The sequence below is a fragment of the Sorex araneus genome, chromosome 2 (assembly GCF_027595985.1).
Source record: "Sorex araneus isolate mSorAra2 chromosome 2, mSorAra2.pri, whole genome shotgun sequence".
Taxonomy (NCBI): Eukaryota; Metazoa; Chordata; class Mammalia; order Eulipotyphla; family Soricidae; genus Sorex; species Sorex araneus.
The window spans coordinates 82,587,343-82,612,194 of record NC_073303.1 but is presented as its reverse complement, the minus strand read 5'-3'; the positions used below and the strand labels follow the sequence as shown (position 1 = coordinate 82,612,194).

The window sequence follows — 24,852 nt, the reverse complement described above, 5'->3', positions numbered from 1 at the left end:
AAAGGAAGACTCAATATAAAGCTCTCCCAAATATATTAGTAAGACAGAGAGAGGAAGGCCCATCATTTAAAGAGAGACATGATGGACTCTGAGACAGTTTAACATTAGAGTTCCTACTGTGCATGCATGAAGCCTTGAACTCCATTTCAGACACTATCCCATATGCTGAGGTTTATCCTGGAACAACTGTCACTAAGATCCCTAGTACTACAAATAAAGCGTGTAACCCCCAGCAAGTAACACAATCAAGTGTATGACCACTGCAACCAAACTGTGTTTGAGTATCACAACTAAAATGTGTAATACCAAGCAAGCACCATAATTAACTCTGTGAACAACACAGCCAAGTGTACGGCATCATTGGTCATAACAACAAAGTAAGAGAAATGAGGAAAAGGGACATAATTTTGTCACGAAGTCTCTTAAGATTACATTTTCACTAAGGCAAGTGAAAGGGAAAGTTAAACACAGGATTACTAGAGGGTATTTCATAGCTTCTCAGATTTATAATGTAATCCTACCAGGCTCTCAGGACACAATAAAGTAGTGTCCATAACCCTCATCATCTTACTGCTTCATTGGACCTCAATATTCCATAACAAAAATGCCAAGGGTACAACAGTGATCAAAGCAGATATGCTTCTAGTTCTTAGAAGTCTAATGTTTTGTTTACAAACATGCAAAAAGCCACCTAATCTACATAACATCAAACTTAAGAATCAACAAATTATTCACTTATCCATTAGGAAATAAAACAAATCTAATCCATAGGTAGCTGAACCATAGGTAGAAGCCAAGTTTCTGTATTACCAGTTTAGAGATTTTAGATTAAATTGTGCCAAAATCCTTTCGAACCACAATGTTTGAAAGACATACCATAGGGAGGAAAGTGTTATTTCCTGTTTCTAAGACATTTTCTTTATAATTATTGTTTTACAGTCTTCTTCCAAGCTCTCCCTTACCCTAGACACAATTTCACTTGAAAATTGGAGAGTGGGCTGATGTGAGATTTCCCCATTCTCCTTCCAAGTCCTTATCCTACCTTGAGAAGTTATTATTTCCTGAGTAGAAAAAATAGAAACCAGTAAAGTAGATTAAGAATTCTACAAATTCTTTGCATTCTTTCTATTAAGCCATAGAGCCTAACATTGCATCTTTTACAGAGTAGGTAATCAATAAAAATTGATATTTTAATTATAAGTTTCATGTCTTTAATAAAGTAACCTGGAAATTAAATGCTTAAAATTTAAGCATTTAAATTTTGTACATGAAAATTATAGTAATAGATTTTTAACCTTTATATCAAAGAATTATTTTGTGACTTTTAGGTTTCATAAATATTTAAGTTCCATATGGTGTATATGCAATATATGTGTCTGAGTCACCACTATTGGAATTAATATATCAGTATAGCACATGCTGACATTTCTTCAGTTTGAGGCACATACTGTGCCTGACTTTTCTACCAGGGGCAGCTGTTGAGAAGCAATGGTAAAGCACCTAGACACATTCTACACTACATCCTAGATCAGAGAAAAATTATCTAAAGACTGAAAACTGAGGTCTATAAGAAAAGACTGTCTCATTTCTTTTTTCCAATAAGAGAAAGAATGTCTTCACATATAATGTGGTCTTCCATTGATCAGACTTCTGGGAGACCCCAATAGAAGGTAACTACAGACTCTCAAGGACAGGTAGAAAGGATCACAGCCTCTTCCCGGTATCCTAGATTTGCTTTAGTTCTTATTGCCCAGTCCATCCTACATAAAAACACACTATGTCTAACCTCATCTATCAGACACATGCACAATTCTCAACAATAGTTACTGCAAAAATCAAAGCAACAGTAGCTTTACTTTATACCCCTGCATGAACATAGATACATATAACAAAACATATTTACACAACAAAGAAACCTGTCATTATAAGCTCTATGGTCACAATATCTGGGCAACTGCTTCCAGTGGATCATTTTAATGATAATTAAAATAGAAGGATATGGTTGAGTCTATAGTTTGAGTGCCTCTTCCTACTTGATTGAATAGATTATAGTTCTATCCCTATAATCTTTCTGTGAGAGAAGAAGCATACAGAATCCTTTTTCTTCTTGAGAGTTAATTTCTTTCTCTTTCTGGGAGAAAATATCATTCTAGAAGAGCTCTCAAATATCCCCTGTTCGATGAAGTTTTCCTTAAGTCCATCAGGATGAATTAATTCTTCTGCAACTGTATACATATGCAACTATGCAAGAGTTGCAGGAATTAATTTTTCTATAACTGTGCTAGTATCATTTTACACATGATACTGAAACACTAGTAACTTTAAATAGCATCTTCTATGAGGTTTTATATAATTTTATTTAATCATGACTGCTTCTGTACTTTCAAAATGCCGTATATATAAATATACACACATATTTATATATGCATGTATACATATGTACTTAGGTATTCTTTTTTTTAGTGAAGTAACATTTTATTTTAGAGGGTTTTTGAGGGAAGGAGGAAGGGATAAGCAGAAAAGGAAAAACAGCAGGAGTAATGCGCTCAAGAGAGAACGCGGGCTTCTCCAAAGGTGAAGAAAGCCCCTACACATGACCAAGCTTTAGACACAAAAGTATGAAAGCATGAAAGTACACATCTCAAGAGGGGAGATTCGGGAGACACATGTGCTCGGGCGACACATGTGCTTGGCCAGCGGGCACAAGCAGCACATGGGCTCAGGCAACATATGCACTATACTTAGTGTTATGTAATTCATTGTGCTACCTGTTATTTATCAATTCATGTGCCTGTCTATTTTCTTCCCTCCTCCACTTTCCCCAACAAGAAGATATTTTTGAGACCAAAACAGAGATAATAGCCAATTTATTTCAAAATCTGCCATTTGGTCAGCAAACTTTCCAAGAGACTAGATGTTGTACTCACTGCTCTTGAGTTGAAAGGCCAGTCAATAGGTACTATTTGTTTAGTCTATCTGACTTCTGCTAACCAGTCCTAGATCAAACTTCAGGACACAGTGCCTTTGTTCCTTTCCCCTAAGGTTTTTCAAGGAAAAATGCCTTCTTGTTTCTGGCAATAAAGCAGAATCCATATCAGTGTATAAGTTTCATCTTTCATATCTCCTTCTTAAGAATCATGATTGGCATAGGTCTTAGATGTGGACTATGCTGTACTAATCAAAGCATCCTATATTTGTTGCTGCTTCTGTTTTATTTCTTTTGCCGGCTCCACCTGGGCCTGTTTGCAGACCTGATTTTAGAAGACATGCTTTAGATACAATTATTTCTACTTCCTGTTGATTCTATCTTTTTAATCAATCATAGCATCAAGGGATCTATTGTCTACCCCCACTTTTTTTCCAAATCCTTGTTTATTATACTTAAAATATTTTCAACAATAAGTGTCAGTGAAATACAGAGGATATGAATAAAAGAGTATGTATCTAGCAAGGGCAAGTTTCTGAGTTCAGGCCCTGAGTTACCAAAACCCTGCTCCCTGCTCCCCTCCCCCCACATACACACCAGAAGCATTGGTATAATCATACTGGTCTCCAAAACCACCAGGGGTCAGTAACTGACCCTCGGGCCAGCACTGTAATATCAAGCACTACTAGTAGTATCCCCCTACTCTTCCCCAGTGCCACCTGGTATGACTCCTTTAAAGAATAAAAGGTCACCAAGCATTTCACTATTATCCCATCTTACTCCTCCAGACCACCTGTCCTAACCTTCAAGAGAACTTATGCCTACATTCACATCAACCTCATTCACAAATATGCAGTGTATAACTGCATCGAGGGAAAACTCAAATTCATTCCTTTAAGCAACATAAAACACTTTTTTCTTTATATTCTCCATTAGTGATTTCACTATTCTTCCTGAACCCTCAAAATAGGAGTAGAGACTTAACAGTCAAAGAATTTAGGTAAATCTCCAGCTTTGAGGGCATGAAGAGATAGTATAGGAAGAAAGGGCTTCTACTTGCAAGCAGTAGAACCCAGTTCACTAATTCTCTCTCATACGGACCCCAAGGACCACCAGGGGATATTCCTGAGAACAAAGCCAAATTGCCCCTGACTGGACCAGAAAGATACAGTAGGTAGGACATTTGCCTTACATAGTACCAATCCGGGTTAAATCCCAGCATCTCATATGGTCCCCAGAGCACTGTCAGGAGTGATTCCTGAGTACAAACTCAGGAGTAATTCCCATGTGTGGCAAGAAAGAGAGGAAAGAAAGAAAGAAAGAAAGAAAGAAAGAAAGAAAGAAAGAAAGAAAGAAAGAAAGAAAGAAAGAAAGAAAGAAAGAAAGAAAGAAAGAAAGAAAGAAAGAAAGAAAGAAAGAAAGAAAGAAAGGAGGGAGGGAGGGAGGGAGGGAGGGAGGGAGGGAGGGAAGGAAGGAAGGAAGGAAGGAAGGAAGAAAGAAAGAAAGAAAGAAAGAAAGAAAGAAAGAAAGAAAGAAAGAAAGAAAGAAAAGAAAGAAAGAAAGAAAGAAAGAAAGAAAGAAAGAAAGGTGAGGAAAGAAAGAGGAAGGAAGGAAGGAAGGATGGAAGGAAGGAAGGAAGGAAGGAAGGAAGGAAGGAAGGAAGGAAGGAAGGAAGGAAGGAAGGAAGGAAGGAAGGAAGGAAGGAAGGAAGGAAGGAAGGAAGGAGAAATAGCCCCTGACCATCACTGGGTATGGACCAATCTCCCTTAAAAGAAAAAGCTCTAACTGTGTGATCTTAGTTCATTTATTTAACATTGCCATACCTCCATTTACTTCTTAGCAGTTTGAGAGTGGGAGCATTCAAGTACTATATTGTTTTATAGATTCATAAGTATTATCTAACATTCTAAATATACAATAAATGTCAATTCTTTGGAGTAGAGGAAAAGAAATAATGTACTGCTGTGTTCATAACAGCTCAATTTAAAAAATAATTAAACCATTTTTTATCATAGGGCCACCAAATCTCATATACAATATGTTATTTACATGTTATTTGTCTAAATTTTATCTAAATTTTCTATTTTTATATAAACCATTTGTGCATGAAGAAACAATTTGAACCATTTTATAAAAGATCAAGAAGTCTTGAATGAACTTCTTACTGAAACTCTCCACATTTCCCATGCCTGCACATTGCTGAGTCTCTGTGATAGTAGTGTTGCCATTACTTCTGCCTGGAGCAAAGATTTAACTGCTCCATAAACGTAGCAGGGCCAAATGAAAGCCATTTCATTAATTCAGAAAATAGATTACTTTTGAGCCAAATCTCTGCCATCCTGATGAGAAAATGAGCTTGAAAATATAGCCACAAATCTGCTGCAAGCTCACAGTGCTCATTACCCAACTACAGACACAAAGAAAACATCATTGATTGTATAAATCAATATAATGAATACTGTGAATCAATGAATTTAGAATAATGGCAAAGGTCACATTGCAGTTCTTCAACTTTTTATTTCATTCTTCCATATTTAAGAGCTCAAACTCAATATCCCCAAGAATAGCACGAAAGAGGACATCACTGAAGAGAAACCCTAATGAAAGGACTTTAGGAATTTTTAGTGTTATTGGATATACTCTAAAAGAAAAGGTTTCAAGAATATTATTCCCTAAAGGGTACACATATTCCAATTATTTTTATAATACCTAATCAAAATATGTATCCAAGGTTTATTTTCTGCAATAAATGTATGCCTCATATTTATTGCAGAAAGTCAACCTTGGACAAACACTTTTTAAAACTTTCTCCCCTGTGAGAGCATCATATCCACTCATTTATTATCTCATACACTGATATCAGGAGTTTTCTGAGTCAAATAATTTGCTAACACAGGAGATACAATGAAGAATGAGAAAATTTTGTCCCTGTTCTCCAATAGAGGCAACAATATCACTTTTCAATAAAATGTGAGGATTCAGTAAGGACAAATCGCTCTGAGTTATTTAAGAAAGCCTCTCAACATTTCTACTAAAAACTGAAAAGTAAATAAAAAGGGACAAAGTGAAGGGCTTAGGTGTAAGTTAAAGCTAGAGGTGAGCAGAAATAAAGTTTTTCTTTTAACTCATGCTAAACTATATAATATTTACCGTAAATGTAATGGAGAGGACTAGGAAGTACAATATGGTCACTTGTTAATTTTTCTGTCAGAAACGTGTATTATGAAAGGAGAGAAATACAGAAAGAGTTCTATTTAGTGTTTAATTAATAAAGAGAATGGAAAAAGAAAATACTAGTCATAAAGCAAGTCTGAATCAGAAGTGAGCTTTCAAAAGAGAGTATTTGGTTCTAGTTTTATGAGACAAACCATAAGTTTAGCTCTTATACTATTAAGAGCATAAGTGTACTTAAGTTTACTAATAATATACTATTAATAGAGGAGGGAATAAGAGTGAACTTATTAGAGGAATTTTCCACTTAAAAGAGGAAAACTATGTGAGATTCATTGTATATTAGATCAAAAAAGAAGATTCCAGCATGACTAGAAAGGAAAGAATAAGAAAGGGGAAAAAGAAGGCAAAAAAATTGATGGTGCATAAATCATACAGAACTTTTAGAATCTTGATAGGGACTGAAATTTTCTGAGTGTAATACAAACTATTGTGTGGTTTTGAGTGTGTAAGGGTGTGGTTATACTTACCTTATCTTTTTGTTTGTTTTGTGCATGTGTTGGGGTTACAGCAGGCTGTGGTCAGGGTTTACTCCTGCTCTGAGCTCAAGGATCATTCCTGGTAGACTCCAGGGATTGTATGAGGTATCAGGCATTGAACCTGGGTCTGCTGTATGCAGAGTAAGTGCCCTACTCATTTTACCATCTTTTCAGACCCCTAGAATTTACAGTTTAGTGTCTCTCTTTGGTAGCTCTGTGGAGGATGAGCTGTGATTGGGGAGCAAGGGAATCAAGAGTAGAAATAAACTGAGATTAAAAACTACTTCTGTAGATCAGGAGAGAAGAAAGGCATATGAAGGTACATACGATGACTCATTATAAGATGAGGGGGTAAAGATAAAGAATTCATATAAGACCGGATAAATATTTTGAAGACAGAGCTGACAAGTTTTATGTGGGTAGAAGAATAGGGAATGAGAAAGTGAAATTAGAATGCTTTCTAAGGTTTTCCACATCAATGGGTGTATCTTTTACAGGAGATAGGGAGAAATAGAAATAGCCAAAGGTAGATTGTGAAGAGAGAAAAAATTCAAAGCTCTTTTTTGACATGTTGTATTTGACATGATTTTATACATTGTGTGTTAATAGGAGTGCATTAACAAAATATATTTCTGTTTCCTGGGATATCTTAAAATGTGACAAAGTAGAGGAATTTGGTAAGGTTAGAGAAATTTTTTGATGTTAAAAATCCTTGGCTATCTCAATTCATATGCATTTTAGTAAATGGCCCAAAACATTAGCTATTAGTTTTATTTTCTAAAATATGGCAATCTTATATCCCAGAGTGTCAGATTTTATGGATTTGGCTATTTTTCACAGGGTCCATGATAAGATTTCTTTTCTGCTGCCTTTTCCACTCATCTTCACTCAGGTCAGATGAGTGAATATTTTCAGAATATTTTCTCAACTTTACTTCTTCCAGCCCTCTCAAACTGTCAGAGGCAAAGCCCTAGAAACATTTCATTTTGGGGGCTAGGGATTTAGAGTTGATTCTCAAGATAATCTTGGCTTTAAGATTTTAGTACTATCAGAAAAAAGAATCAGGTCTTGGAGAACTAATGCTGAGAACCATTTTCTCTGAACACTGCTCAACTGTTACCTGGCCAAATATGTCACCTATCAGAAACTCAATGAACCAATATCTATTATAAACCAAAATAACAGCGTTGGGCATTTTTTAAGTGAGAATCAGACAAAATAAAGAATTAGCAAAGCAATTTAAATAAATTGTGTAAGATACTGCAGCAGAGTACAAAATGCTACTACTATTACCAACACTATCACCAATAATAATAAAAATAATAATAACAACAATAAGAATAAGAGTAGTTATTTTAAGACTTGACTCTATGTCAGACACTATGGTAGCCTCTTTGCATTCAGTGTCATAATACTGAATGATCAGAACAGCTCTATAACCTAAGAATTATCTACATTTTAACAGAGAAGGAAATTAAGATTTGAATGACTAAGATATTCACTCAAGCATACATAACCAATCAATAGTGAAATTATCATCAAAACCCAGCTCCTTTTGATTCCAGACACTCTTCTGCCTATGCTTTGAGAATTCAAATCTGTTTTTGTCAACCTGGTTGGATATATACTACTCTAAACATAGTAGCTAAAGAAGAGCTCATCTGCACACACATCAACAAAGACACAAACTGCTGAGATGCTGAAATTCAGATAATATAGAAACCCCAAACTGGTGAAGTCACACAGAACTGATCTCACATCAGAAAAAAAATCTTGAATCAGAAGAAATAGAAGGTTAAGAATCAAATTCCTGGGCAGAAAAAAAATAGTACAGGGGTTAAAGCGCTTGCATCGCACACAGCTGAGCTGGATTTGATCCCTGGAACCACATAAGGATGCTGAGCTCCACGAGCAATGATCTGTGAATGTACAGCCAGGAGAGCTCTGAGCACAGCTGGATATGGCCAGAAACAAAACAAAAAAATAATCAAATTTCTATCTAGTATTTTGCTGCTGGCCAAGATAACAAAGAAAGAAAAAGGAGTCTTTATACGGCTTCCTAAATCTTTGATTTCAACAATTATTAGCAATATGACAATCATTTATATGATTTGAAGACATATTACTACTATAAAAAGCTCACAACATACATACATATATATGTACAAACGTACGTAATATGCTTGATAAAAGGACTCACCAAGTTATACAGAAACCCAAAGGTTGGGGGAAGAGATGGTAAAGAGAAAATGTCCCATGTAGAAGAATGTGAAGAGAAGCTATTAGAAGATTTAAAAAATAATTTTTAATGTGACCAGTTTGAAATGTAAGAAACCCCTTAACAGCAATAAAAGAGGATTGATTTCAAAAGGTGAGGTGGGAGATCACTGAAGAAGCAATTATAATTCTCCAAAAGAAAAAAAATGATGAATATCTGAACTAAAACAATAATTGCACAAAGAGAAGATGAATGTCTAAAGTATTTACATGGTAAATACAATAGCAGCAGCACAAACACTTCCCACCTAAATATTCAGATATGGATGTAATTATGGTTAATAAGGTAGATTCTGCCTTGCACATGATCTTGGTTATAACCTTTAAGTTGGAGATCATATATTCTATGCCAGTGGATATTTAGCTCAGATAATTACTGGATATTTGACTTTTGTCAAATTCAAATCTATTTTCTTCTGTTGAATTTCTTCAAATAACATCATAAGGGAGGTTTCAAAGAAATCCAACAGAAAAACTTTTCCTTAAAAGAAGACCAATAATGCCACACTGCTAAAACACCCCAGGAAGAGGCAAATGTATTTGCTGAATGATTGCTTAAATGAGATATCATATGCAAACAGAAAATAAAATGCCTGTCACATTAAAGGTACTCAATAAATCGTAACTATTTTGCCATTAAGGTTTAGCCATCAACATTGATCAAAGGCTTTCTCTAGATGGTTAATTAATCATCAAGTATTTCAAGCAACATGTATTTATTGAATATGTGCACAGCTCTCTGCAGGCAATACTCCCTGCCACATAATTTGCTTGAAGTTGATTATTGGCTTACAAAAATACTATTTGGAAAGATAATGTAAAATAATGGAAAGAGCGTCATGTAGGAATCAAGAGATTTGAGTTGCAGGACCAGGGACATCTGATGCTAACCCAATGCTTTCATTTTGCAGTTGAAGCAAATGACACTGATCATTTCCTAATTTGGTTGACTAAAGGTGGAATAAGATCTAAAACAAGACTCCTTTCTTTTTGTCCTGTGCCTTTTCCATGACACCACCTACAGGTGTAGTTTGGTCATCCTAGAGAACTGCCTTGTTGCACTTAAATTCCTGTACAAATGATACTATTAGGATAAGTTAAATCCTGCAAACATGAAATGCTTACTTAAAAATTAGTGTAAGCTGATCAAACATAACTAAACATGCCTGCTAATTTACAAATAGATGTCTCCATGCCTTCAGACCCGGCATATATATTAGAAACTAGTTATAAAGACTAGGTTAAATGTGTTATGATGTGGAAGTTTGTTTTTCTAAATATATATTCCTATGCTCATAACTAAAAGGCATCAGCAATTATGTAGATATAAGTACACAGAAAGAAGAATGTTCACACATCGTCATATACATACTCAGTCAAAACTGCACATATAAATTTTTAATCTCATAGGTAAAGCCAGTAGAATTTAATGTTTTTTATCAACGTTCTATTGCGATCTGGTGATGCTTAAAACCACTTTTTGCTTTTCAAGAAACTCATCTATGTTTTGGGTCTGCTAGGTATATGTTTGAACAAGCCAGATATTGAAACACATTACATCTAAACACAAAAAAAATCTTATATATATCTGGTTTATGGTTTTAAAAACTGAGTTAATAGTAGGGAATTCATTAGCAATGTTTAAATCAATCAATTAATTAGTATTCACCATCTCTTTTGCAAGTAAGTAATTTCCTCTCTATTTTGAAAATGAAGAAACTAAATCAAAATCAAAGAACTATATTGGCTCATCTGAGATTTGACTCAGAATTTAATAGTTATTGGGCTGGTACTGATAGAGCATTCGGAACAAACTCAAATGTACTTGTACTTTTTTTCTTTTTCTTTGTTTCTTTTTCTTTGTTCCCCAGTGTAATCCTCAATCCCTGGTTTTGAGCAATGTTAGAAATAGTAATACACCCAAGACATACTTTCTAAGGTTATTTGTAACTTTGAAGTAAATAACAAATATATATATATGATATTCAATATTTAGTAGGAATCTAAGTAAGATCATCTTCAGTATTTAATACTATATTAAGCTTTAGAATTCCCTCTTTCAAATTCCATTATCATTTACTAAATTATTTTAAACACCAAAATAATGTCAGCCTAAAAACAGTACTTTTTTTTAACATACAATTTCTCTGAATCTTAACTGAATGGAAAGGATTCTCAGATTTCTTATATAAGAACTTTCTTTTTCCAAAAGTAATTTTTGTATATAAGTAACAATCAATTTTTTAAAATGTTGACATATGAATCTTGAGAGACAGCCAAAACAATATCACAGTGGGTATGGCATTTGCCTTGCATGCGGCTGACCTGGAGTCAATCCCTGACACCCTACATGGTTCCCCAGTCCTGACAGTAGTGATCTCTGAGTGTAGTCTGGAGTAAGCCTTGAGCACCACTGTGTATTGCACACAATACAACCTATTGCATGGTATTGTACTAAATATGGGTATTTTGCAATAGCTGTTATTGTAAAAACAAGCCAAAAAAAGGATCTTGAGAAAAATTGTTTCAGTATGAAAATAGAAGTATTAATTGAGTTTGAAGTTAAATGTTTTCTAACAGTATCTCTGCTGATTTTATACTAAGGCAATTTATTATCCTTAAGGTAGTCTACTAACATTAGTATGCAACTCCCATAATACAGGTATTACTGTTCTCATGATAAGAAAATTAAAAGAAAATTATTTTCAATATTCTAAAAGTATGCTCATATCTAGAAAACCCTGAGTGATAAAGGTATATTAATAAATTTTTCTTTTTGAGAATTAAACACTAAATATCACACATTTAATAAGTGAATCACAGTGAATAAAGAACTTGAAAGAGTTAATTTTACTTCTAAATAAATCTTAACCTCAATGAAAAAATAACTAGTTCAAGTCCTCCATGGTTCAGGCTCATAAATTAATTGACTGGATAGAGCATTTGGATCCAGAATAAAATGGCTAGAGAGACTTTTAGAAATAATATTAATGAGCTAAAGGAAAAAGATAAAATAATTATCACAATACAAATGTAAATTTTTGAAAAGCAAAGTTCCTACTGCTTTTGCCCAGTTCCACAGTTTAATTCATCATACTGAATCAATTCTTGTAAGTCTGTATAGTTTTTGCCAGTGAACCTACCAATTCACACACCGATAAATGAAAAGACAAGCCAAAGTTAACATCCTGGTAAAGGTATTATGGGGAAACCGAGTAGATTGAGCCAAAGAACTGAGCTTTGAAGTAGGAGTGTAGAGGAAAGCATACTGTGTCTGCCCTAAAGACAGTATAAAATAACCATAGAGGGAGGAATATAAAGAAATATGAGCCTGAGAAGATACAGGGTGATTAAATACTTACTTCTGTCATGAATGATTATGAAGAAAATAAATCATGGAAGATATTTCTGCTATATGAAAAAGAATACAGATTCTAGAGACAAGCTTATTTGAATTCTAATCTGGATTCCAAACGTGTTAGCTAGTTGACCCTGGTCAGGTTATATAACTCTCTAGAGCTACAGCTTTCTTATCTGTAAAATGAAGAAAAATTAATGCTTACCTTAAAGGGCTCGTGGAGAATACAGTTTTTCCCCCAATATCTGAAAGTAGAGTGCTTCTGTGAAACTCTTGCAAGCTGAAATAGCATAAAGAAATAAGACTATTATTTTTTGTGCGAATTTTTGTGCATCCCCAGATCCCTCAAAATAGTTTACCAAATAAGTCTTAAAACCTAAAATAACTACAATATATAGTAAAAGCTGCTGCCTCTCTAACAGCTGACTTGAAACAGGCACAGGATGCTATTTTGCTTTTCACCTTTTGTTCTAAAACTGAAAACTTCAAACCTACTTTTTAAAAGGTTTTCTTATTCAAGAATATTTATTTTCTCCCCCCAACTCTTCCCTTCCCTTTGTTACTGTGTTGTTGTGATGACCAGGGGTCTCACATGCTTGGTTGTGATGTGCTAGAGATTGCACACTTTGCCGTGCCACTGGACTCAGACTCAGGCACATGGAGCAGTGTTGGAGATGGAAGTGTATCAGCTCCTGCCTGCAAGGCTGGAAGTGTATCACTAAACTAGCCCTGGCCTCTCTTTGAATTTCTTTCAGTTCATTGAAATAAACACTAGTACAGCCATTTGTAAAAGCAAAGTGGCTAACACAAACTTCTGACAAGCAGGACATACCTGTGCATAGAACAGTGTGAGGTTTGTAGAATATTTGACAGATAGTAAACCCAACTTATGTCGCTCTCTTTCTTTCCCGATTCCCCTCAGATTTATTGAGAGATCAGGGGAACAGCAGATAATTTTTACAATTCAGTCTCCTTGGCAATTCAGACAGTTTAGTTCCCTTAATCTGTTAACCCATCTATGGTAGTACATTCCAAATGAGACATTGTAGAACTGCAAGATTATTTGTCCTACTTTGCTTTTCTGGTGTACAAAGTCCTAGATAACTATATTTAAAAGTCTGAATTTCCAATAGTCAACTAAACAAATCCTCTAAAACTATTTTTACTGTTCTCTCTCACTCCCTCCTTTATGTGCATAATCATGAAAAAACATGTACGTGCGAGCACGTGCTCACACACACACACACACATACACACCATACCATACATACACACGCCAGAGGGATGGAGACATGATTTGATAGAAGTAAAATAATTATTCAGGATGAGTAACTAATTGCCTTTCTTGTCAGATCTATAAGAACTTCTAAGACCAGAAGACCAGAAGAGTTCTTTCTACATGTTTAAGATTGTGCTTAAACTAGGTCAGATGCATAAATCTCAGGCCACTCTGAGCTCACCCTAGAAGAAAACTACACCTCAAATTTGGTCTTCTCCAGATTTGTGGCTGACCTCAGACTGCGCAGGTTGTTCTGGGCACTGACCTTGACCTCAGACATTTAAAAATGGTATATATTTAGAAGAAATAATTTGTTGATGCGAAGCAACACTTTGTTTAGACCCTCATCTAGTATATTTCAAACCTAAAACAGAGTATGCATCTCTTTAGAGGACTTGTTCAGTGTCTTGGCTGTCTGGGAAGAGAAAAAGGGAAGAGAAGAAGAGAAGAGAGATAGGAAATGAAAAGATAAAACAGAAGATGTAAAGGAGGAAAAAAGAAAACTTTAATCATGAGGCTCATTTTCTTTAAAACTGTGGGAATCATTAGGATTGATGCTACCAAACCCAAATCCTCATCAAAGCATGAAATTGGTATTACTCTGGCACTTTGGAGAAATTATGGCTTTGCTACTAGGGGCAAGGTCCTTCACAAAAGCCCAGGGAACCTGTCATGTCAAGCTTAGCAGCCTTTCTGATCTGGCCTCACAACCCTAATTGCAATTCCTCTCGGATAGCCCCAGAATGACTTGTCCTGGCGAGGGTCTGCAGTGATGTATATGTCCAAGCGAACTTGTTTATCTCTAAGTCTCAGGGGATCATTGAAGCATGTTGGGATATAAAGCAGTTGTGTGGGTTCTCAGCCAACTGGTTTTATAATAATCACCTTTCATAAAAAGCTAGAGCATCCAGAAAAACTCCTGGAATATTCATAAGCTTCAGTTAACTGCAGTCTTCAGAAAACCAAAGTTTGAGTAAAGTTAGTTGCAAAGCATTGTAATTATATATTTTTGTGACTATATATCTTCTCCTTTCCCATTGCCAAGACCTTTTCTACTTTAAAGCTTTTATTCATACGAAATATGTTCAAAGTAAATGCTCACATTTTTTTTAGGGTTTTAATTTTAAATATGGTATCCATGCATCTGTAATGTACATGTAACTACTGGGAAATAAAACATAGTGCACATACATAAAACATAATATTCTATTGCTGCATGCAGATTAACACAAACTCCAAAGGGCCAGCCTTGAAATGACACCTGAGTCATTCCCCTGCCTCTTAATACCTCTGTCATTAGGTCTAGAACAAATTATATTTACCAGAGCTTAATTTTCATGGGATCTCTTAGGCACTTTCAGTGGAGTGGCAAGAAAATGACAGAGACAGAAAGGTATAACAAAAATAGATTTTTTCCTTATATAAGGAGGCTGGACTAGTGGCATTTGGATTACCATCCAAACTCTACCTGATCCATAGACTCTGTAAGTGCACCCCACTTTCTTTCTAACAGTCCTTACCCCATTGGCATTCCCACAAAAAGCAATGAAACATATAAAGGGACAAGAAGAATTCAAGGACATTGAACTACTTTCTAATCCACAGAAGCCCAGTAACAAGGCAAACAAAAGAAAAACCTTATTTCTTCTCCATAACCTCAACACAGGTAAGTTTCCAAAGACTTTCCAAATAACTTCTTTAATTGAAAGAAAAGCTCATGTGATCTTATCAGATATAGCAGGCTCAGAGATATCAGAGACAAACTTCTCTGACTGCCCATGTAAGAAGCGAAGAAATAAAGAAGTGCTTCATCTTATACCTTGGATTTTACAGGCATTTCTAAAACTTGGTTTTCATTTTTTTTAATCTGCCATAAAAGAAGGGATGATAAATAATGTCTTTAAAACTTATAGTAAACATTCCCAAACCACTGAAATTTATATACCTTAAGCACAGAAACATCTTTGGAGCCTTTTGTGAAACAGTCTAAAACATTCTACTTTATCATAAATGGCTAGAAAAGCAGAGAATTCTAGATGAAAAAATGTATTGTGTAAGCCAAAAAGGAATTTATTCCACAGGTATCAATATGAAATTAACTGAAGTTGCAAACTAAGAACAACCATAAAAATAATTTGGGGGAAAGTTTTCATTCACTCTTGATTTTCTCCAGTGTCCTAGAGAGATGTCATCTCAAGATATATACAAAAATACATCTAGATATTTTAATGCAACACAGGTAAACCTAATGAAAGTTTTGGATTAAAAATTACTTTTGGTGTACTCATAAAGTATTTATGCTGAATAACCAAAGAAACACATATTGTATAAGATTCTAGTTTCCTAAATATAACTCTGAATCTCTAGTGAGGTGGAAGTTTATAAATAAATAAGTACCAGGTTGAGTCTCTCTACAGAAGTCTTAGATCTATATGACTAACCAGAATTCTGTGCCAAAAGGACGATTCATTGTGGGACAAGTCAAATTTCTATGATTTTCTTTTTACCTTCTCTCTACAATGGAAGAAAGAAAAATATTGATTTATTTTTAGATCAAAGAAAAGTAGCATGTACAAAAACAACATTTGGATGGATTTTTTCATTTAAATTTCATGATACTTTATTGATACCATACTTTGTTAAATCATGTTGATATGAATTTGAAGTAAATTTGACAAATACTTTAAAGATGGAAAAAAATGTTTCTGAATTATAAGCATTCACCAGGAAGAAAAACAGATGTAGAAATTGAAATGGTTCAAAATAAACTGACCTATATAGTTTTCATTAAATAGCTACAGACTTCTTCTTTTAACCTTTATTATATCAAGACAGTTATTTCCCTTTATAATTAAGTCTCACTAAAAATGTGTCATATCTTTTTTTAAATGTTCAGATGGGTTTTTAAGGAGAAAAAGAAATTCCAGGATATAGATGTTAATATATCTATAAAGTCATACTTATATGATGTGCCAAATCATTTAATTAAAAATTTTTGTTACAGATGTACTTTTAAAAGACAGCAATATGTAGTACTAAATAAATGTACTTTGAAATAAGATGAGTTCTATATGATATAACAAATTTAATAAGTACTTCCTGTATCATAAATAATACATATAATATCCCTATATAAAATGTTTGCTAAATACAAAATTTATGTATTAGTATTTCTCCTGTGACAGATGTGGAAACTGTTCTAATTTCCATAGAAATTTATTAGTATATTTAAGGAAATACCATTATAATGCTACTTATTGAATTTCTAATCAAAAATGAAAAAAGAGAAAAGTCTCTTTGATTAGTCCCATGTTTAGTCCTATATATCGTTAGTTTAGAAGTAAAAGTGTACACAAAATGTAGCATTGTTTCCCTTAAGCAAATTAGGAAATCAACCAAAATACCAAAGGAAACATATGACATAAAATGATCAGGTTCCGAGAATGGATTTGTTGAATGATTATATATTTGTGTCTCCATACACTCAACACTTTTCCTGAAACAGTGGAGCTTTTTTGGCAAATATTTTTAAAGAACAATACTTTAAAAACAATGCATTTTAAGTGATACACTTATGTATTAAGCAGAATCCTAGTCTTTTTCTGAATAACTTCAGTTGGAAAACAATTTATAAAAAGAACTATTCATTGTTCGTATGCATAACTTAAAAAAATTTACCACACTTGACCAAATTATTTTCAAAGTATACATATATAGAAAAGAATACTAAACTTTCTCCTGCCTACATGTGAGAGCTTGTCAGCATTCAACTCCGAGGCCTTTAATCCCAGGCTTTAAATAATTCAGATAAAGGTTGATTACTCCATTGCAGGAAGAGCTGAGCTCTGCAAAATCTGAGAAATGCTATATTTCTTACATTAAGGGGAAAAAAGCCGATCATGTATGTGGACAGCTAAGTGAAACACTTCTAGAGACCAAACTCTGCTACCAATTTTGCATTTACTACATAAACTCTAATAAATACCAGTGCAGTTTGCTACCAAGTAATTCTACATTCTTGCTTTCATTACCAAGTCATCTAGTTCTACAGCTTAATTTGCTGAACTCACAATCCCCCATTCATATATTTTCTGGGTTTAAAGGAGTCTTTGAATCATAACAAGTGAAATAATTAGTTATGTTTCACAAGAAACCAAAAGTGTACACAAACAAAAATTTAAACTTAAAAGAATATTTCTTTGGCATTCACTTCTATTTATTAAGGAAAATAATTGTTTTATGTCTCTTCACCACCAAAATTCAGTATCTACTGCCTCTGTTCACATGAACACATCAGCCATTTCAAAAAAGACTTGCTCACTTGGCTAAATTATAACCTGGGAATTTTTAAAAAAAAAAAAAAGACAGAATAACCAAGAAATATTGGCTTCCAAGTCCAAATCAGAAAATAGCAAAATTTGCCATCAAAACTGCCTGAGTTCCAACTGGTTTGAAGTCATTCAGAAAGCTGATGTATGTCGCACTTCACTTTGATGTATATGAATGTGCATATATATCTGAGCATGTGTTCATAATCATCATGTAACCAGATAAATGAAAGAAATACAATTAGGTTACAACCAAACATCCCTTTTAAAATGATCAAAGTTGAGCCAAGAACGCGCTTATTTTAGTGGCATGGAACATCCTGAGGCATTTTCTTCCCTCAAACTATTCATCATGCCCATTTCTTTTATATCTTTGTCTAAGCGTAGGAATAATCAGCTCCTCTTCATCCTAGCAAGCAAGCTTAGTCGTTCGATAGAGCCGGACTGAAAAATCATGAAGTAGAAAATCTACAGATTGCATTTAGCATCACCCATAAGTACCACATTTGACTACTGCTCATACCATTTGGAAGCCAGTCCTCACATGACTACTGCCTGACACCTCATCCATCAGCAGGGTGCCCAGAGCAGCGCTGGACAGTCTTCCTTGTGCCTTCTCCTGAGTGGAGGCCTAGCTGGGAGCAGCCTTCTCTTCCAATAGCAATTAGATCTCTAAGATCATGCCTTAGCAATTTGACCTAAAGCCATCCTTCCTTGCAACAAAGTCTCCAGCATCTTCAGTGCAGGAGACCCGGCGGAAGGCAAAAGAGAAATCCAGGTCTCGGTGGCCTGATTAGAAACTTTGTTGTGTCAAATAAACTTTGGCCACTGGAGGAAAGTACCCTACGGTTGCTCTGGCTTTAGAAAGATCTGTCCGGGGCTTCTCAATCTTCTTTTCACCTCTCTCCCTCTCTCCCTCTCTCCCTCGCTCTCCCCTCTTCTCTTGTTTCAAAAGGGGCCTCTGGTCAGCGCTGATTAATAAGTGTTTTTTGTTGTGAAGTGTTGAATAATAGAGGATGGCCGGTGACCCAGTAAAGACTAAACCTTGCTCTGGTTTATTGTGGCAAGCTGAGAAAGGGGCTTTAGGCCCGGGACCCCAAGCACTGACCCGCACACATCCTGCGGATCGCCTATTCATGCTCCCAGCCCTATAGTCGCCCCGGCTCCCATTGTTTGCCAAGCAACAATGGAGATTTCGCAGGGAAGTAAAGCTCTTTTCACATTCCTCTCTGATGTTTTGCATTTAGGAAAACATCGACCTCCAGTTTTTACCCCCCGACATTCTCACTCGCCGCAGCTACCTCAGTTCGTTTTCGGGGGAAAAACTTGTCTGAGCTGGGCGCCCGTTCGCTGGACAGCGGGCGTGGAAGGAAAGCTTCGGGTGGGGGGTGGGGGGCTAAGGAGAACCCTGGAGGTTTCCTTTTTCTTTTCCTTTTTTTAAATGCACTTAGAAGACGGAAGCTGCCTCCAAGGAGAAAGGGTGTGGGGGAGGGGAGAGATGAGAAAGAAACGTTGGCTCGCCTCAGTCGCCTGAGTTGCCGGGGCAAAGGGGACTTGGGGGAACGAGAGGCGGACGGCCTGGCCCGGGGCTGTGCAGGGCCGGCAGCGAAGCGGCGGGTCGGGTCGGGCGGTTGCTCTTCCCCTCCCGCCCCCTTTTGCAGTTCCCGGGTCCACTCGGAGCCCGGGGCCTGCACTGACCCGCGGGGTCCCGGCGGCCGGAGCTCGTGAGAGCCCGTAGGCCTGGGCCGGGCCTGCCTCTGCTCCCCTCCCCCTCTGCCCCCTCATTCGCGTAGACCCTCGCTGTCCGGCGCCCGGCACGCGGGGCTTCCTCGTGTTCAGTTGCAGTTTACACCCGCCGGGGGCCCCGGGGTGGCGGGCGACCCCACGCCGGCTCGCGCGTCCGTTTGGCGAGGTGCGCTCAGGCCAGGGCCGCGGTGGCCGAGCTGAGTTTCGCGGGCCCCGGTCGGGGTCCTTCCAGACAGCAGCCGATCGGGGACCCCAGCACCCCGAATTCGGGATGCGGCTGCTGGCCCGGGAGAGCCTCGAAGTGGCCCGAACCCTCGGCCGGTCGCGTGCAGGCGAGGGCAGGCGGCTGACAGCGGCCGGAGGAGGCTGGGAAGCCGGTGGCGTCCCCAGATCCGGAGAGGACGGGCCGCGGGTCGTCGCGCGGCCGAGGGAGCACCGCGCTCCAACTCGCTGGGGTCGCGGGCAGCCCTCCCTCCCTCCCCCACCACGCCGGCCACGCTCTCCGGCCGCCCCGACCTAGGCGCTCGGACCCAGCCGCCCCGCGCGCCCCGCCGCGCGCCAGCCCGCCGGGGCCAGGCCTGCAGCCGAGCGCTCCGCACCCGAGCCCCGGGAGGAAGAAGAGGAGGAGGAAGGGCAGAGAGAAGAGGAGGAGGAGGAGGAGATGGATGAGGACGAGGAGGTGGAGGAGGAGGAGGAGGAGCGGCGGGCGGTGTACCCAGGGCAGCGAAGGGGGAGGAGGGCTCATTGTCCGGTCCCCCCTGTCCCATTGATATGCTAATCCCTTTTCTGATGCCATAACAAAGAACACCTTTGCACTTTTAAAAGACTTTTGTGCCCTGGCTACAGAAGTTTATTATCCACTAATTAGCAACAACTTCTGGCAATGAGTTGGGTTACATTTTCATAAACTCCGAGCTGGAGCTACGAGGTGCGCGGGACTAGGAGGAGGTTTGCGCCCTGGGCACACCCGGAAGAAAAAAAAAAAGGCCAAGCGGGAGGCGCTGGCTGGACCAGAATCTTAGGGTTTAGGGTCCAGGGCTGAGGGCGTGAGATGCGTGTGGTAGGGGAGGAAGGGGTTTAACAGTAAACAGAACGGTGTCGGGCCAAAAAGGCTTCTTGGGCGTGGGGTTGAGCGCTTGGGAGCCAGGATGTTAGGTGACCTTATGAGGAACCACAATTAGGTGACCCCGCAGCCGTAGAATAGCACAGAATTGGTGACTGCGGGCTGCCTGGCAGGTGTCCTGGCCCAGCCATCTTGTTGAAAGGCCCTGGGCGGGCGAATGTTCCCGTCTTCGCTTGTGAAGCGTTTTTTCCTTTGCTCTGTGGACTTAGAAGGAACCGCGGTCTACCCAGGAAACGCTCCCGTGGCATGCATGCCCTCCTAAGGCCTTCCCACCGTCACGCGTTAAATTCCAGGACCCAGAGAGACGAGGCGAGGTTCGCTTTGTCAGAGCGGCGGTGGGTGGAAGGATTGCTGGGTCAGGGCCCACCTGATGTCCTCTGGAGGCCACAGCCAGACCCTGCGGGCGTACTGAACCTCAGAGCCCGCTGGGTGCACACCGCGTGGCCTGGCCTCCCTCGGGCTTTGGCAAGACGTTGTCTATCTTTAAAGGTTCCACGTCCCAGGTCAATAAATTGGAAAAGGATCGGATGAGCATCATGGGGAAAGGGGCAATGGACCATGAGCGTTCCTTCTAGGGTTTCCAAAGAGACTGTTGTCTGTCACTGCTAAAATAAAGCACCCGTGCAGTGAGGCCGAGGGTCTGAGCTCAGCCACAGAAACGTTTTAGTTTATTTATTGTTTGTTCTTAGGTAATTCGAGCCCTCAAACCCTGTACATGTATATAGACAGTCTTTTTATTTTATTGTATGTGTTCCTAATCCTCTTTTCTTTTTTGGAAGAAGCTTTTTGGTTTTCACTCTTTGCAAAGGACTCCATTGGAGGTATTGCTGAATTTTTCAGGCAGATGTCAGCTGGGTGCGAGCGGCCTGTGTGTTCTGCTGCAGCAGGGGCGGAGAAGTCGGGTTTGATAAATGTTCAAGGTGAAACACGTCCTTAGTCCCAAGCCCAGGGTGATAAGAGCAATATTCAGAGGCAGGAGGTGGCGAGTGATATTGTTTCATTCCCTTTCCGTGAGACTAGATCCGGTTATCTGCTCTTCCAACCTCCCCGCAACACTCGTGCAATGCCTCCGATTGAGCACTCTGAGTACCCGAAAAGGGGGTGGGGGTGCCGACTTCACGGAACACCGCTGAAGCGAATGCACAGAAGATCAGCAAGATGTTAATGATACTGCGTCCCATGATCTCGCTCCCAGACAGGAGTCTCAAAAGCAGGAAAAAGCCCCAAATTTCTCCTCGGCCGGCCGTGGCCTTGGCTAAATGAGGGAGGGGCCGAGCGAGTGGTGAGTGTGGTGGAAGAGGAGGTCTCTGTTGTCACCCTCGGCCCCCTTCATTGAAGAAGAACAATGGCCGCGCTTAGGGGTTTTTTTCTGAAAGAGAAACTGCGGGAAGGCAGAGTTGCTTTGTGCCCCAGCCCCTTAGTGCCAGGGGGAGACTTACACAAGACCCCCACCTCCAACACGGTTGGGTGGTGCTGGGAGATCTGAACTCCTCAGAGCTTCAGAGAAAAAAAAGGCTCCAGTCCTGTCACCTGCTCAGGCCCACTTGGGCACTGGAAGAAACTGGAGCAAGACCTAGACACCTCAGAACTCACCAGGTAGGCGCGGGGATGGAAACCGCACACTCGCCCGGCCTGCGGCTCCTTCCCACCCTCTGTCCTCACATCCGATCATGGCGGATTCAGCTTCTTCTGTATCTCAGGCTAAGGGTTTGTTTATGTATTTGTCTAATCCTTCAGATTTTCACATAGCATCCCCCCCCCCCTTCAAAGACCATTCTTCTCCCAGGCAGGGTGAATAAAAGACTTTATTTTGAGCCATGGGGGAATCATATGACTGTGACCTTGACATGTGAAAGGGAGGAGGAGGTAAATTTGGGCCCAGGATCCGGCCTCTCTGTTTCTGTGGCATCCTAGACCTTTCCTAAGGACATCAGCTGGAAGGCAGATAGAGTCTCAAAGGTTACTATTAGCAGTTCATTCACTAAAGTTGGGAACTTGGTATTTTCATATTATGTGAAATACATGATTTAATTATACTCCAAAAACAAATTAAGGACAGGCCTTCTACACAAATTGGAGGCAGCTTAATGCTCTTTTGTGCCTGCAGTCCTCGGGTTGTTAAAGAGGCTGCTGAAGCATGAGAAGTAAGTGACTGATTTAACTCATTGGGATGCAGGAAGAGACCTGCCCTCTTTTGAAAGGGGGAGAGAATGAGAGAGGAGAGAGAGAGAGAGAGAGAGAGAGAGAGAGAGAGAGAGAGAGAGAGAGAGAGAGAGACTTAGAGCTGCAGAAGTGCAGAAGGGAGAGAGGAGGGGGAGGAGGGAGGAGGGAGAGAGAGAGTGAGAGAGAGAGTGAGAGAGAGAGAGAGAACATGTAGAGGGAGGGAGGCAAGGAGGAAGACCAAACCCCCGCTTTACTGCATTGAAAGCTCCTGAATTTCAAGCAGAAAGTAGAAGGAGCCCCGCACTGCAAAGAGCGTCTTTACTTGGTCAGCGTGCACTGAGCTTAGACAATGAAAATCTCAGTCCCCCTCCCCCCATCCCCGTTAGGCGACAAGATTTTTGTTTTCATTCCTTCTCAAGGATGGAAGAAGGGCAAAATTAAATGCATATAGATGTGTGTATACATTATATAGAGATATATTTATTTTCTAAAAAGTGATCAGCCAAACGGGCAGAGACGCGGATTACCCATACACGCACCAGCTGTAAGTACATGGTTTGGTTTGGGATTTGTTTGGTTTTTAACTCCTGCGTTAGCCGGGCTCTGCGTCGCTGGATGGGTTCAAAGTGTTCGCTTTGTGAATCGGGGCGCTGGTTACGTTTCGGGGCTTTATTTTCCCGCTTCTCCGACGCTTGCGCTTTCGGCACAAGAATGGGCAATGGGTTTCGGTCCTAGTCAGCTTGCGGAACAGGGCACTCGGGCTGCCTCAGAGTCGGCGACTTGAAGCAGAGGGCGGGGGAGCGCCGGAGGCACGGAGTCAGGGGGGTTCCCGCGTCGCCAGCATCCTTGAGATCCTCCCTGCTGGCTCCGGGCTGCAAGGTTGGTTCTTGGCGCTGGTTGGAAATCAGGTCACGGAGATCGCTCCGCTACTGGACCAGCAGAAACGCCGGGCGGACGGGATGGAATTGGGATAGAGGTGCGAGGAGGAGGGAGGGGACGCGAGCATCTCCGGCCTAGATTGCAATCCCGGGTGTGGCGCGGGCCGGCCGAGCCTTTTGCTCTTCGAGACTTACTATTGCCAGTTTAGCATCGCGTCTTCCGTGGGTGTTTTATCTACCCCTCCTATAAGGCGTCTTCTTGTGACAGGTAGGTTGGGAGAGTGCGTCTGAGCGTCCAGGCCGGAGAAATTGTGGTTCGCGGGGAGGTGATTTCCCCCGTCTTGAAATGTGCAAGAATTCCGCGGGCCCATGCTTTCTTTGTGTGCCCGGCAGCGCCAAGTGCTTTGTGCTTCACAAGGAGAAAATGGCGAGTCCTATTGTGTTTAGGCCATTTTCTTCCGGTACAAGGATTTCCCCAAGTTCTAAATACTTCGAAAAGTAGCTTCTCGTACCTGGAAAAGTAAGGATCGCTGAAGTTTGGCCCGATGGCCTGGCATGACTATTGACCTTAGTTTGGGCTAGAACCTGTTTTGTTATTATTGGGATACTTGTGTCAAAGCAAAAATGTGGCCCATATGTGCTGGTCTGAGCTCTCCAGAGCCCTGGGAGGGCAATCGGGCTTTAGAAAATAAGATTTTGTTTTCTACATACATATATATACATATGTACATATATAGACCTATATTTACATACATGGGGCAAATTGCTGGCTTTTCCTGATAATATGAAGGGAGAAATGAAAAATGAAAGACAATGAAAGGTTTAGAGCAAAGAGGGAAGTTTTTTCTTTATTCTCTTACCCCCTGGAGGGAACCACATAAGAGGTTGAATGTTACTCTGATAGGTCAAGCTTTTCTTAAAAAAAAAAAAGTGGGAAGTTATTTTAGACAGAAAAATTTATGAAGTAGCCTGAACTATTGGAGTATATGCCTGTTTGCCTTCACTTGGGGGGAGGGAGAAGGCTGTTAGATAAGGGATTTGGTTTAATGCTCTTAGTGCCTATG

The 24,852-nt window shown here is 39.5% G+C and overlaps 1 protein-coding gene and 1 long non-coding RNA gene across 2 annotated transcripts in view; both read right to left on the bottom strand.

Annotated features, from left to right (window-relative positions):
* LOC129402228 (uncharacterized) overlaps positions 1–12,542 on the bottom strand; it is a 70,011-nt gene extending 57,469 nt beyond the window's left edge. The window contains exon 1 of the long non-coding RNA XR_008628597.1: positions 12,477–12,542. This is a non-coding gene — a long non-coding RNA (uncharacterized LOC129402228). The remainder of the gene's footprint in view (positions 1–12,476) is intronic.
* A 7,171-nt stretch (positions 12,543–19,713) lies between these two features.
* Positions 19,714–22,419, bottom strand: LOC101549434 (uncharacterized). The gene is made up of 3 exons (XM_055124438.1): positions 22,341–22,419; positions 21,791–21,876; positions 19,714–20,202 (listed from the first exon to the last, which is right to left on the bottom strand). The coding sequence occupies exons 1-3, from the start codon at positions 22,417–22,419 to the stop codon at positions 19,714–19,716; spliced, it is 654 nt and encodes a 217-aa protein (XP_054980413.1).
* Positions 22,420–24,852: the final 2,433 nt, after the last annotated feature.